Genomic DNA, 15,314 nt, shown 5'->3' with positions numbered 1-15,314 from the left:
TGAGCACTGGAGATGGACACTGATTGTCTGGTGTGATCAGTAAGTTAAAAATATGACTGAACATTCAAACAAGTGATCCATTTATTAAACAACTATTTTATTCTCCCTGAGTACAGTGGATACTGCTATAGTGACGTACTTGAAAAAATAAATGTAGAACACAATAAAAATGTGCCAAACCTCTAAATCAGGGATCTCAAATCACCACGAGGGCCACATGAGGAATAGGACATTGGCCCAAGGGCCGCATCACTGACAACTTTTCATATAAAGGTACAAAAGCCCGCCCCACCCCCGCAGCCCCCTGCCATGAGGCACCAACCCCTTCCCTGCCTCTTCCCACCCCTTTCCCGCTCCATTCCAATCCCTTCCCCAAAGTCCCCTCCCCAACTCACCCCCTCCCTGCCCCTATTCCAACCCCTTCCCCAAATCCCCACCCTTGCACTGCCTCTTCTCCACCTCCTCCCCTAAGCGCACGGTTCCCTGCTCCTCCCCTCTCCCTCCTGCACTGTTTGAACATATGTTACTAAGTGCTGCCACACAGCTGTTCAGCAGTGGGAAGCACCTGGAGGTAGGCAGAGGAGCTGGGATGCGGCATGCTGGGGGAAAGGGGGCGGCAGGTGAGTGGAGCTTGGCAGCCACCGCAAATAACTGCAGGTCGCTGTACGTTTGAGACCCCTGCTTTAAATATTTACATATGGTTGTCTCTCGTTAGGGACTGCATAAGCTAAAAAGTGAAGATTGTTTTATTTGGAGGATTTTCTGTGATATTTGTTGTCATAGCACCTGACCACAAACAGTAAGGAATTTCTCCTTACAACTCCCTTGTAACATTGGGTAATATCTTCCTCTTTTTATCAATGCAGAACTGAGGCACAAAGAGCTATGGGTATGTCTACACTATGAAATTAAGTCGAATTTATAGAAGTCAGTTTTTTAGAAATAATTTTTAAACAGTCGATTGTGCGTGTCCCCACACAAAATGCGCTAAGTGCATTAAGTCAGCGGGTCCACAGTACCGAGGTTAGCATTGACTTCCGGAGTGTTGCACTGTGGGTAGCTATCCCACAGTTCCTGCAGTCTCCGCTGCCCACTGGAATTCTGGGTTGAGATCCCAATGCCTGATGGAGCAAAAACAGTGTCACGGGTGGTTCTGGGTACATATTGTCAGGCCCTCCTCTCCCACCCTCCCTCCGTGAAAGCAACAGCAGACAATCATTTTATGCCTTTTTTCCTGGGTTACCTGAGCAGACGCTATACCACGGCAAGCATGGAGCCCGCTCAGCTCACTGTACGTCTCCTGGGTGCTGGCAGACGTGGACTGCATTGCTACACAGCAGCAGCTCATTGCCTTTTGGCAGCAGATGGTGCATTACGATTGGTAGCCATCGTCGTCGTATTCCTGGGTGCTTTTTTAGCCGACCTCGGTGAGGTCAGTCAGGGACGTCTGGCCTGGGCAGACATGGGAGTGACTCAGCCAGGTCATTCCCATCTTCTGCCGAGCACCCAGGAGATGACGATGGCTAGCAGTCGTACTGCACCATCTTCTGGCAAGCAGCCAGGAGATGATGATGGCTAGCAATTGTAATGCAGCATCTTCTGCCAAGCATCCAGGAGATGATGATGGCTAGCAGTCGTACCGCACCATCTGCTACCAGCCTAAGATGTAAAAGATAGATGGAGTGGATCAAAACAAGAAATTGACTCGATTTGTTTTGTGAAATCAACAGCCTGCTAAACCCAGGGTTTTAAGTTCAATCCTTGAGGGGGCTATTCTGTGTGACAATTGTTTGTGTTTGTCCTTGATGCAAAACCACCCATTTTGTTGATTTTAATTCCCTGGAAGCCATGTCCTCAGTCATCCCTCCCTCCGTCAGAGCAATAGCAGACAATTGTTCTGCGCCTTTTTTCAGCGCAGCTGCCATAGGGATCATGGAGTCCACTCAGATCACCGCGGCAATTATGAGCACTGTAAACATCATGGGCATTATCCTGGAGTATATGCAGAACCAGAAGCTGCAAAAGCAAAACCAGGCGAGGAGGCGACAGCAGCGCGGTGATGGGAGTGATGAGGACATAGACATGGACATAGACTTCTCACAAAGTATGGGCTGGGCAATGTGCCCTGGCAATGTGCACATCATGCTGATCAGCTCTGCATGAGCTCTGCATGGTCACCTTTGCTGATCAGCTGGCCAAACAGGAAATGAAATTCAAAAGTTCACAGGCCTTTTCCTGTGCATCTTGGCCAGTGCGTCTGAGTTGAGAGCGCTGTCCAGAGCGGTCACAATGGAACACTCTGGGATAGCTCCCAGAGGCCAATACCATCAAACTGCATCCACACTACCCCAAATTTGACCTGGCAAGGCCGATTTCAATGCTAATCCCCTTGTTGGAGGTGGAGTAAAGAAATCGATTTAAAGAGCCCTTTAAGTCGAAAAAAAGGGCTTCATCATGTGGACAGGTCCAGGGTTAAATCGAGGTAACACTGCTAAATTTGACTTAAAATCGTAGTGTAGACCAGGCCTAAGAAGTCTCATTTTAAGAGGTGAGAGCTCCTGCAGCAAAAAAATCCCAAAAAACAGATGACATGTGAGTCCTAGTCTAATGCCTTAACCACAACACCAGCCTTCGTCTCTCTGAGCTCCCAAGAGTTCTCCTCTGGATTTCTGTTCCCACCCTAACACACCCAAAACCTGTGGTAGAACATCATGCAAGTTAATACTGCCTGAGGTATTATTTACTTGTCCTACTTTCCTCTCCACACTTTATATATGTAATCCCTCCCTGCTTTATGTATTTGTATTGGCTTGTCTATAGTGCTCATTAACCTAATAACTAACTACCTCACAAACTTGAATTAATTTTAGTCTCAGAAAATCCTTGTGAGGCAAGGAAATATTATTTTATAGATGAGGAACTGAGGCAATGAGAGATTCAAGCTAATTGCCCAAAGTCATGGAGGGAAAACCAAAGATGAACTTATCCTAGGTGTTCCTCTGGGAGAAGGGATGGTTCTACCTGAAGGTGATAAATTTCTGCGGCCTCGTTGTGGCAGGTGCAGCTCAGTAACTGTAGCCTGGATGATATAATACTTAGTCCTGCCTTATGTGCAGGGTCATGGATTAGAAGACCTCTTGAGGTCCCTTCCAGTCCTCCAATTCTGTGAAAGTTATCCTCTACACTATTCTGTTACCCTTCTGTTTCATCACCTTCCACATCATATCGCATTAGAATCTGTATTCCATGTCACAACTTCTGGCGTTAGTGGCAGCACTCCTGAGTGGCATGTTTACAGAACAACACAAGGTCTTATCAGGGAGCAACCTTGTTACTGCCTGAGAAGTCCTTTTCTGTCTAGCAGGATCTACAGGGGACTAAACCATTGACTCCTGTGTACACTATTTGCATTTCTGTTTTATCAAAAGCATATTAACCTTGAAAAACTGTGCAGGGCCAAAACAATCTTCTTGCATTGGCTTTATCAATGGTATTTTCTCTAGGTCAGGTGTTCTCCAACTTCATTGCACCGCGACCCCCTTCTGACAACAAAAATTACTTCACAACTCCAGGAAGCCTGAGGTCACCGGAGCCCCACTACTCTGAGTGGGGAGTGGGAGCAAAGCCCGAGCCTCACCGCTCTGGGCAGGGAGGCCAAAGCTGAAGCACAAGGGCTTCAGGCCCAGGCAGGAGGCCTGCAACCTGAGCCCTGCCACCCAGGGCTGAAGCCCTTGGGCTTTGGCTTCAGCTCTGGGCAGTGGGGCTCGGGTTTCAGCCCTGGGCCACAACAAGTCTAAGTCAGCCCTAGTGACCCGAGTCAAAGGAAGTCATGACCCACTTTGGCATCCTGACCCACAGTTTCAGAACCACTGCTCTAGGCTGTATCATGCACTCCTAATGGAGGCAAAATTCCCATTTTGAACTTTAAAAAACCCAAACCAAAACTCATGACTTTTATCTGAATAAGGACTGCAAATAGTCCCTATTACAGTACGTTAATTTGGTATTATATACATTAATTATTGTAGGAGCAAACCCTGCACTGTTTGAACATATGTTACTAATGCATTTTCATTGAATTCAAAAAGAAAATACTGTTGAGACGTAGATGATCATAACACTGGATGGATGGCTAAATACCAACCACCAGTCAAATCTCCATTTTAATTTATTATTTCTTTATTATTTCTGGTATTGGAAGTTTGAAGACTCCAATATAGATCAGAAATTATAATACACAAAATTTCTGGAATGTATTGAGAGAAGATTTGTTGTGTTGTGGATGGTGGTATGGGAACTGTCTACAGTAACTTACACTTATTACAGAATTATAATTCAATGTACACTGATTATTTAATACATTTTCTCACTATCATGGTAAAGTGTTCCTGTTTATTTACTGTCTCTTTAGAGTGAATCTAAATGTGTTAAGACACGATTTTCTATTGTTTACTGCCTTGTTCAGACCATGCATGGCTGAAGGGATACAATTCAATTTTTGATTCTCATTTGTATCATGATGTATGAATAAATATAATCCATGTTTTCACAATCTTTTCTTTAGAGTGATCTGTTTGTATATTTAAAAATATTCTTTAGGTCACTGTTCCTGCAGTCTTTGTGCAGGTAAAACACCCATTGAGGATGACTGGAATTTCGCCTGAAAAAAAAGACTGCAGAGTGAGGTACTTTAGTGTTTTAAGTAGAGCTACTTAATGTGATCTCTTTCCCACTAAATCGTGAATGTTATTCACTGCAGAAAGAGCTTGAATTTTTAATGAAATACAGTTTCTCTTCAATGCTCAGGAATCATAACTAGTAGGATACATTAACATTTTGGCAGGCTGCAGCAGGCACAGATATAAAGTCATAATTTGTTTGAGATTCATATCATGTACCTTCAAGCATCTTAAACATATGTTTTATTGAAGACAAACAGAAGTGGTAGATACTATGCACCCACTAGCATCCCACTGAACATCAAGGGTAAACAAGTTAATAATGGCCCAGTGAGTCCACTGTTATTTGTGACCAGAAAGGTTAGGGATCAAGTCCTAAGTTATATTTTTGGTGGTATGTAAACACATCAGTTGAATTGAACATTGAATGCTGGGAGGCAGTGTGCCCGTTTCCTTCACAGATACTGCAATGGTTTTCTTACATGCTACAGAATTTAATGCAGCTACCTTAACTGGGTGCTTTTATAATGTAAAAAGCTTTTCTGAAAGCTATTTTTGCCTTATAAAACATGTTCATTTTACTGTAGTTCTTCATTATCCATTTGTTATTCAGAACCCAAATCACTCTCTTGTCCCCTTTCTACCTCTCCTTCCCACTTCTCCTGCATTTTAATGAAATGACTTGCCTGGTAACATGTGAAACTAATGTCCTGAGGGCTGGTGGAAGTCGCTTGATTACCACACAGAGGAAATGCTACACCACAGTTGGCTTCCTCAAATGGAATGGGCAGATCCAACAAGAAGTTGTCTCATTTTTTGTATTGTTTACACTATATGAGCTGCTGATGCACATAGTTACATACAGTACAGGAATCATGATTCTAGGTGTATACCACACCTGTTTCTTTCTAGTTAGCTAATCTACACTTAAAGTCATCCCAGTTAACCTCATTTCCTTGTTACGTTGCTGATCAATTAGGGAACATGCTTGTTTAAAGTTGTGTAATGCTCCCTTCTAACATCATTTGGCAGCTGCCTGCTTTGCCACTGCTTGTAGGAAGAGCAGCCCGCTGCAGCTAGCTGGTGGGGTTTTGTAACCAGGGTGGACCGGCAGCCCCCTTATCAGCTCCCCCACTCTCCTAAGTTCCCTGTGCTGCAGCCGCCCAGCAGGCTATCAATTGCAGGCTACAAATTGCCAGCAGTTCAGCTGACCCTCCCCACACTGCCATGTGCTGCTTCTGCCCTCTGCCATGGAGCAGCTCCCAGAGATTCTTGCTTGCTGTGCAGGGAGGTAATGTCAGGGTGTCCCCCTCCCCCCTGCTCCTGCACCCCGCTTAACCCTTCTCCATATAGAGGAGGGAGGTGACATGTAAGGAGAAAGACATAGAGAGCCTGGGGCAGCAGTTGCTGTCTCAACTTCCTGATCCACTTAAAAAAACAATGCACTTCAGAGTGGGTCAGCTTACTTAAAGGGGCAGTGTGCATCTCTCTCTCACTCCCACACACAAGGTGTGTGTCTGTCTCTGTCTGCTCTACTGTCTCCCCTCCCTAGTGTTCGTGCTGCCTTGTGTGAGAGGCTACATTAATAACAATGTGTTAACCCTTGAAGGCTCAGCCAAGTGCTAGTTCATCATTTAGCAGCAAGGCAGTCCCTGGGAAATATCCCTCCCTCTTTTACCCTTTAACTTCAGCACCTCAACAAGCTTCACAATCATCATAGCTGTGAACAGCATTAAACTGTTTAAAATGTATACTGTGTGTATATCTATATAATATATAGATGTGTATACTGTGTGTATCTATATAATATATAGATGTGTACAGTTTTTTGTCTGGTGAAAAAAAAATTCTCTGGAACCTAACCCCCCCCCCTGCAGCGTGGGATGCAGGTCACTTGCTGGGATCATCGAGGTATAGCTCACTCAATCAATTCCCTGCCACTGCAGGGACCTCTGGTGTTGATGCACCTCAGTCCCTCCCATGCTCTGCCTGTGGCACATAACAGTTCAGTCTCCTGTGAGCATTAACACTTGGTCTAATTTTGGTTGTTAGGTTCAGTGTGTTGGTGCTGGGTGGTGTTGGTGGCCTGTGATATGCAGGAAATCAGACTAGATAACCTGGTGGCCTCTTCTTGCCTTAACCTCTCTGACTCTAAATACCAGGGCTGGCTCCAGGCTCCAGGCTACAGCACGCCAAGCACGTTCTTGGGGTGGCACGCCGCAGGGGGTGCTCTGCCAGTTGCTGGGAGGGCGGCAGGCGGCTCCGGTGAAGCTGCCGCAGGCGTGGCTGTGGATGGTCCGCTGGTCCCGCAGGTCCACCGGAGCCGCGGGACTAGCTGACCATCCGCAGAAATGCCTGCGGCAGCTCCACCGGAGCCACGGGACCGGCGAGCAGCAGAGCGCCCCCCCGCGGCGTGCCACCGTGCTTGGGGCGGCGAAATTGCTAGAGCCGGCCCTGCTAAATACATAGACTGTTTTGGCAAGATTTTCAAATGAGCTCAGCACCCGATCTTGCCCTTTGTTTAAGAGTTTACATCTGATAATCTGGATCGGTTTAAACGAATGCATGGTGTCTGTAAATTATTGCACTAACAAGGCATCTTGAATACCCAAGGAGCAAAGACCTGACTTTAGTGTCAGTCCCACACCGAGAACTGCACAGGTCAACCCATGCACCTGCACAGAGCCCAATGAAGCTCCACGCAGCCATCTGCCCTTGTGGCTTTCTGTGTAGGATCAAAGTCTTTATTCTAAACTACTGGAAATTCCTAACACAGCTGAATATTATAATCCTTACCCAAGCAAATCACTGTGTGGTTTTCTGCCCGAGTAAGGATTGCACTATCAAATCACTATTTTTTTCTTTGTATACTGATATAATTTAAATAGAATGAAAATATTCTTTCACAACAAAAACTGAAAGGGAGATATGAATTTGTATTGTACTTGCTCTTCTGGCAGTGCATAAATATTTTATCTCTGACTAGAAGAATAACGTTTCAGTAGACAGTCACAGACGAATAGTTCACTTTTTTAATACCAAACTACTTTTTAAAATAATAATTGGACATTGAGTCTTCTGAATATGCAAAATGTGAGTGTAAAGGGAAGCAAAATGACATTCTTTAGTATGTGCTTCTTGCAATGAAAATTTGGCTACATAACTGGCCTGACTTTTGTAAATGAGTGAAGTTTCTGTATGGGATTTTAAAAAGCAACTCTGTATTGGGCTAACTTGGCTCCCATTGAAATCAATGCCAGTTTTATCACTGGCTTTAATGGGAACAGAGTTAGGCCACTTTTAAAAATTCCACCTACCATGCACTGAAATAGGAACCTATATTCCCAGTTATGACCGACATATCAATCACTATCCTTCCTATATACTTCATAAGGATTTCTTGAATTTTACACGTTAACAATACAGTAGCTCTAATGAAGAATACAATCAAGCACATTAGAACTGGGAACAGTGAGTTTAAGGAAACTGTGTATGTGGGTGCGATTTATAGCTGAGCCACTATTAACAATGTCCTCAAAGAATCTTGTGGTCTCATTCATACGTTTGTTCAATGTTAAGTACTCTAAGGGTATGGCTACACTTACAGCTGTACAGCGCTGGGAGTTACAGCTGTCTTCGTACAGCTGTGTAGGGAAAGCGCTGCAGTGTGGCCACACTGACAGCTACCAGCGCTGCAGTGTGGCCACATTTGCAGCATTTGCAGTGCTGTTGGGAGTGGTGCATTGTGGGCAGCTATCCCAGCGTTCAAGTGGTTGCAACGTGCTTTTCAAAACGGGGGTGGGGTGGAGTGTGACAGGGAGCGTGGGGGAGACAGAGAGAGTGGATTTTTGGAGCTGACATTATTCTGCCTTGCAAGTTCTAAGGACTGGAAGACACACAGTGCCTACCTTCAATCATTTTAAAAGTTTTGACCCCTTCCCCCACCCTTCTCTTATTCACTAAATGCAAATTATGCACTCCTAAATAGCCTTCAGACCACATAAGCAGCTGCTCAACACGGACTCCCCCTCCCCCTCTGCTGTGTGACTTCTCTCTTCAAGCAAACAGCTGGGAACCTTCCAAAGCAATTCCCCTGCCTGTCTCCACTCACTCACTGGAGCAAACAGCAGCTGTGTTTGTTTTTTAGATAGGGAGCTCGGAGTTCAGCCATTCTTTTGGTTTGTTGTGAGCAGGCATTCTGGGATACCTCCTAATACCCTGGAGGCCAATAACAGCGCTTTTGGTGGCCACACTAGATGAGCAGTGCTGCATCACCAGCGCTGCAATCGTTACACCCCAAGCAGACCAGGTGTACAGCCAGCACTGCAGCCAGGGAGTTGCAGCACTGGATGTGCCTTGCAGGTGTGGACAGTTACTAAGTTGCAGCGCTGTAAACCCACCACCAGCGCTGCAACTCTCCAGTGTAGCCAAGCCCTAAGAAAACAGAAACATTAAGGGACAGATTCTGAGCTTATTGACATTAGTGAAAACCATAAATAATTCCATAGGAGTCAATAGAATTACACTGATGTAAAACTGGTCTAACCAAAAGAAAAAGCAGGCCTCATATGCTACCTTCTCTCACAATCCCAACAGACCATATACTAAATTTATGGTGATAGCTGTTTACATGTTTGAATTTTTTTTTAATTAATGTAATTTATATTCCTCCTGGTTCAAGGAGAATTATGAGCAGAGATATGAGAGGTGGAAAGTGGAGTTACAATCATAACATTCTGATGAACTTTTATAAAAACCTCTGCAAGCATCTTATTCAGAAGGATTAACACATTATTAGCTCTCCATAACACCTCCTATTATTGATGAATGAATTCACTGGATCTGATACCTCTTAATATGGACAAATATCAAGATGATATTAGTATGTGTGGAGCCCCTTTGAGAAATATGTAGAAAAGAAGTTTCTCAATTCAGGAAAGCCTACATGCTATGGGTGAGAGCTTTGCCACTGACTTCAGTGGGGTCAGGATTTTACTCCTTGTTCTTAAAATCATTTGGAACTGAGAATGCACAGTGCTTTCCAGTAACAAGCCTCTATAGCTGTGACATTTGTTTCATGTATTTTACCAACATTATATGAAGCAAGAGTAAAAATGGGTGAGTTCTGTTATGCTGGTCTAGATTGGAGAATGCCTATTGGTGAAAATGTGGAAGGTAGGAAGTTCATAGTTTTTTTTCTTCTTCTTTCTTCTGCTGCTTTAACTTGCTAAAGCATGGTGGATTACAGTGGGAAAAGTTGCTTTTTACAAACCATGGTAACTTATAACTGATACTACAGTTTTATACTGATTGGTATAAAAAACTAGACAGATAGATAGCAGTTCTACTCTTCTTAAATGTTTTGTTTTTCCTTTTGAATGTTCCTGGTTGTTGTGGGTTTCAACAGTGGTAAACCACAATGGTTACTACCCCTGTACCTTCTAGCTTTTTATTTAAAATAAAACTAATTGGGAGTTTTTGTTGCTACTAAGTAAGGTTTTACATAAAAATGAAAAGCACAGCCTTTGCCAATTAGCTCCATGGAAACCTTCCACTCTCCAGTGTTATAGGAAGAGATGAACAGGGACAACTGAACAGAAAAGAAGTGGGGAGGGAACAGAGTAAGGAAAAGGTGTGGGGGGAGAATAAACACTGAAGGAAAATCTGAGGTTCAAGAAGGAAACAGTCGTAAGTGATTATGTACTTTCATTTCACTGAAATGTAGGGAAGACTGAGAAATTACTGAACATCACAGAAAACCACTTCACTGAATAAAGAGGATGAAAAAAGACCTGGAGTAGGGAAAGAAATCCCACTTACACTAGATTTGAATTTGGCCCATTTAAACTACCTCCAACACAAATTCCTACTGGGGGAGGGAGAGAGGCAAAGACATAGCTATATTAAAGCTTACAAGGAGATGAGCTGCTGAGAGAATCCTGATTTTCAAAGATACTCAGATACTATATCGTGACACCTTGTAAATACCTCCTCTTTTTAATTACTGTCATACATGCTGTGAACACGTCTATCCATTAAGATACTTACAATTCTCTACAGAACTTTATACTACCAGTTTATTAATATGAACAATGGACTGATAATCCAATTTAGAAATTCACAAGCACTGTTCTCTGTAAATACTAGCAATGCTAATTATGTCTGCAGAGTACTCACCTCCCTGTGGAAAGAACTGAGAATAAATCTCTTTGAAGGTCTCTTCATTAACAATCCCACTGGGACACTCCTAAGGAAAGTCACAGACAAGACATATGAGTAAACTGTCCATTTACTGCAGTGCAAACAAATCAGTTGTTCATGAGATCATACAACCAAGTGATAAAGCTGATATAGGTAAATCTGAGATATTAAAATACCAAAAACACAAAATCCGATTCTTGCATTTTAAAACAAATATTAATAATTTATCACTTTAAAGCACTTTTTAATGAACTTCCTCTTCTATGCCACACCTAAACATCAGTATCTTCACGGAGCTGGGTGACTGACACAAGCAGCACTAAGCTCCGCTGCAGTCCTTCCTCTATGGAACTGTCAGTGTAGCCTTTGGCCATAGGCTACCTCACAGCTGTAGACAGCACTCATGCTGAATGGAAGCCAGCTACACAGTACTGAGGTAGTATTCCCTTCAGACTCCACCTCAAGGGTAAAGGATGTTGACATTGAACTCACAAGAACCCAGCACAGAAGAAGAAAATCAAACCCCGAAGATCCTCCTGTCCCATTATTCCTTGTGTGTGGACCAAGTTAGTTAGAGAGAGAAACAAGATGATTGGAAGGCAGGCTAAAGGGCAGGCAGATTAGGAGGAAGGCAAACTAGGCAAGATGAAAAAGATATCAAGGGAGAAAAAGAAAAATAGAATGGTGAATTTATAAAAATGATCTTTAGAGACAGAAGAAATAGAAGGGAGATGGTGTTATCTACTGGCTAGTGTAGGCAACTTGGATCTGAGAGATCTGTGTTCAATTCCTCATTCTGCCAGTGACTCAGTGGCTGACCTTGGCAATTCACTTAACTTCTCAGTGCCTTAGTTTCCCCATCTATAAAATGAGGAGAAAACTGACCCACATCGCTAAGATCTTTAAGATCCTTGGATGGAAAGCACCATACAAAGTATTTTTATTAAACAGAAAGGAAAGAAAAGAAAAACTTTGACATTAGTACATTTAATTTTAATTTATTCGTGTGCCTACAATTTGGAGTGATGGAAAATTAGGAATTCATGGACCTAGACTCAGGAAAGGGGACATGTGAGGTATTGGAGGATGAGATGAAGGTCATAAACAATGTGATTTTTCATGTGGGCTCATAAAAATCAAAACAGGGAACACTGAATGCATTCATAGTTCTAACAGTCTGTTCTAGATAGCAAATAGGAGTTCAGCGATAGCAAATAGGAGTCTGTATGCTGAATTCTCTCCCTTTTCTTTAGTTTACAGAGAAAGACATCCAGAGTAAGCCCTTTTCATTCAATGTGCAATCTGCTGTCTTTTTGGTAGGACACAAGAGGCATAGTAAATATTAGCAACTCCAATTACATCAGTCCTTAGGTTAGGCTAGAAAGTAGTGTCAGGAAGAAAACTGCCATTTCCTGACAGCATACAACTGTACATGTTAACTGTTACAAATAATGCTGTCACAGAGGAGATGATTCAAATGTACCCTGGAACAACTTGCCTGAATTATATTTTATGTTAGCTCAGTTATAAGTTAGCAACTGCCATGCAGCTTGGTTTTTGTGATATGAGTCAATTACCATAGATAACAGGATTTGTCAATGCTTTCTCTAAAATGGATACTTTGCTTTGACACTTAACAAACTAATGTATTAACACACTGGTTGAAAGAAATACTGTTTGAAAAACAATCCACTTTCATGGAACTGTATAGCAGCAGAGCCAGTAATGACCACTTGGGTCACCTAACCTGACCCTCTGAATTTTGCTGAGCTCTTCACTACATCATTTCCATTCATGTCTTATTGGATATCTGCAGTAAGGACACCTTCAGCACAGCCATTCTACTGGCCAATTGTTCTTGTTAAAAACTTTCCCTGTAAGGTCTAGCCTAAATATTCCTTTCTTTAGCTTAAGGCGACTTCTCCTTGTTCTACCATTCCCTGAGATCGTGGAGAGTTCTGTTCTTTCTTTAATACCATTATCTTGAAAATATTTATAGACAAAGATCATGTGGCCCTCGGAGTTGTCTCTTTTCTAGACTTATAAATTTATCTCTCTTGTGTTAAGGGGGTGTCTTTGGCCCACCAAGGGATAAAATATTAAGAAGACCCTTGTTTACTGTTACAACACTGAATAGTGTCTGTGCCATATTATTGCTGGCTTATTCCCATTGTAACAACCATGATTAAAAATATTTTAAAGCTTTTATTAAACACATAGAAAAGGAAGTTAAAGCATTTGAAAGTTAAAAAGTAAATAAGCCTTTGATCTGAACAATTTTCGATATTCTGTTTCCCTTTAGTTATACTGAGTTTTTTATAGGAGAAAACCTCTGTTTGATAGTCTTTTCCAATTGAATTAATGATGGTATTAACTGTTCCTTGCAGGAAAAAAAGAAAGTTAATTTAAATGGTCTTGAGCTGTGGTCACTGAAGTCAAATCCTGTTTCCTTTAAAAGGAAACAAGATAAACCCACACAAAAGGGGAGACAAAAGAATAGTAGAGATAGAAAACACAGCTTCTGTCTCTGACAATCACTCTTATTTGCAACCTTAGGAAATTACAGGTACATTTCATGGTCTTATCAGACACTCCTAAATCTGGCAAACTTTTACCAGTGACATGCTGTCTAAGACATTGCTTGCAGCTGCCCTTTCTGGGCACAGGCTCACAGCAGTGTTGTAAAAGGGGGAGTTGTCTTGTCGAACTAACACAGGCTCTTTTTAGCCAGGAGGCAAAAAGAGAAAGACAGAAAAGAGGAGAAATAAGGAGAGGGGGAAAAATGACACATGAACAAGGGCATAACAGTAGGCACCTCAGGTTCACATTTTAGATGTTGTTCAGGAGCTAGCTGGAGCTGGCCGAGGTGCTGATGCCATTAAGCTTCCCTCTCTATGGCTTTGTCTGGTTAGGACATCTTTCAGGATCAGGATAATAAAGGCCCAGTGGGGTCATCATGGATCTTGGGGCCCCTAGAAGTGATAAGGATAATGGGAGCCATGATGATGAACTTGCTTCTTCCAGTCCACCCATCCCACTGGCTCTTTCAGTGGCCCCCACACAAACAATGTCAAGAAAGGTGGTAACTTCAGCCCAATAAAATTAATGAAGCCAAAATCACTTTTCTACTAGAGACATTACTTCCCATTTCTAGAATCTTTCAACTTCTTGTTAACCTAAAAAATCCAATTAGTACCAGTCTATTTATCTCCAACTTTTGCTTACTTTTGTAAACAATTTTATAAGATTGGCTGAGTTGGACTTTGTACCTTGAATAATTTAAGATAGGGCTCCTCACAATGGCTCTCTCCATCTCTCCTCACATGCTTTATCCACTAACCCTTGTACAATTTTGTTTACCGTGTTTTGTTTCAGGAACCTGTTCATGTCCATTTACTTAGAAGCTGTGCATGTTTAATTTGTTTTGTCTTGTCCCCGTGTATGTTTTCATTTTCACTGAAAACTTTAATTTACTATAATCCCAAAATATAATGGAGCAACATGTTGTCCGTTACAGCTATTCCCCTATTCCATTTTGTTTCCCCAGACTCCATTTTGTTTTCTGTTCTCCTGTGGCCGCCCTTCCCTGGCTGTTAAGTTGTTTACCAGGGCCACTGCCCTTCTCAAAGGGAGGGCCACTTGTGCTGCATGCTAAGTGGGACCACTGCCCTTTTCAAAGGGTTAGTCCTGTTATCACCTCGTTGAACCTGGGCTTGGTGTAGGGTAGGCAATGTCCAGAGCTGCAAGGCCTATTGTGGTTTTAAGATCCTGGGCATGAGTCATAGTCTCATGTGCTCTTGAGTCACCTATTGCACAGGACTATGTCCAGGCATGTCTCTGGGCTTACCTTCAGTTTTTCCCCTGTGCCCCCTCCCCTGTGACAGAGGGAGCCTATCAGGATTACTGGTGGGAAACTGCCCAAGTTTGCCTTTAAAACCAGACATTTTTGAAACACACCTCAGAAAGATTCCTGCATTGCTGCCTGGTCTGATCAGCCAGGGGTTCTGGGGGGTCCTTTCTCCGCTCTCGTTTTATTTTTGAGCATACCCCCGTTTTTGAAACACCCCCCACGAAGAACGAATTGCTACCTGAGAGATCTCCTGATTATTGAGACTGTACCGAACCCTCCTTGCCTCTTCTGATGTTGCTGCTGCTTCTGCCTTTGCTGCTGCCTTGGGGACTGGTAAGAATCCCTCTGTAAAACTTTCTATACTTTTATTTTATTATTTTAGCTGCTGGCTCTGTTTCCCCAGCACACAGACTCAAGCTAAACCTTGGTCTGTGTCTTAAAACCTCTCTTAAACTCCAGGGCTCTTTGCCACTGCTAAGCTCTGCTCCTGTGGGCTTTGCCTTGGGGCTTTCTGCTTTCAGCTGTATCCACCGCTGTAGCCACCATCCCTTGGCTTCCTTGGGAGCTGGGTCCTGGATACATAC

The 15,314-nt window shown here is 43.0% G+C and overlaps 1 protein-coding gene across 7 annotated transcripts in view; it reads right to left on the bottom strand.

Annotated features, from left to right (window-relative positions):
- KCNIP4 (potassium voltage-gated channel interacting protein 4) overlaps positions 1-15,314 on the bottom strand; it is a 789,448-nt gene that overhangs the window by 16,466 nt on the left and 757,668 nt on the right. For all 7 annotated transcript variants that reach the window (XM_050948027.1, XM_050948025.1, XM_050948032.1 and 4 more), the window contains one exon: positions 10,857-10,926. In XM_050948027.1, coding sequence (XP_050803984.1) covers positions 10,857-10,926 — 70 coding nt within the window. The remainder of the gene's footprint in view (positions 1-10,856; positions 10,927-15,314) is intronic.

The sequence above is a fragment of the Gopherus flavomarginatus genome, chromosome 3, assembly GCF_025201925.1.
Source record: "Gopherus flavomarginatus isolate rGopFla2 chromosome 3, rGopFla2.mat.asm, whole genome shotgun sequence".
NCBI classification, from domain to species: Eukaryota; Metazoa; Chordata; order Testudines; family Testudinidae; genus Gopherus; species Gopherus flavomarginatus.
Note: the sequence above shows the minus strand (reverse complement) of the source record. Positions and strands in the feature narration are given on the sequence as shown.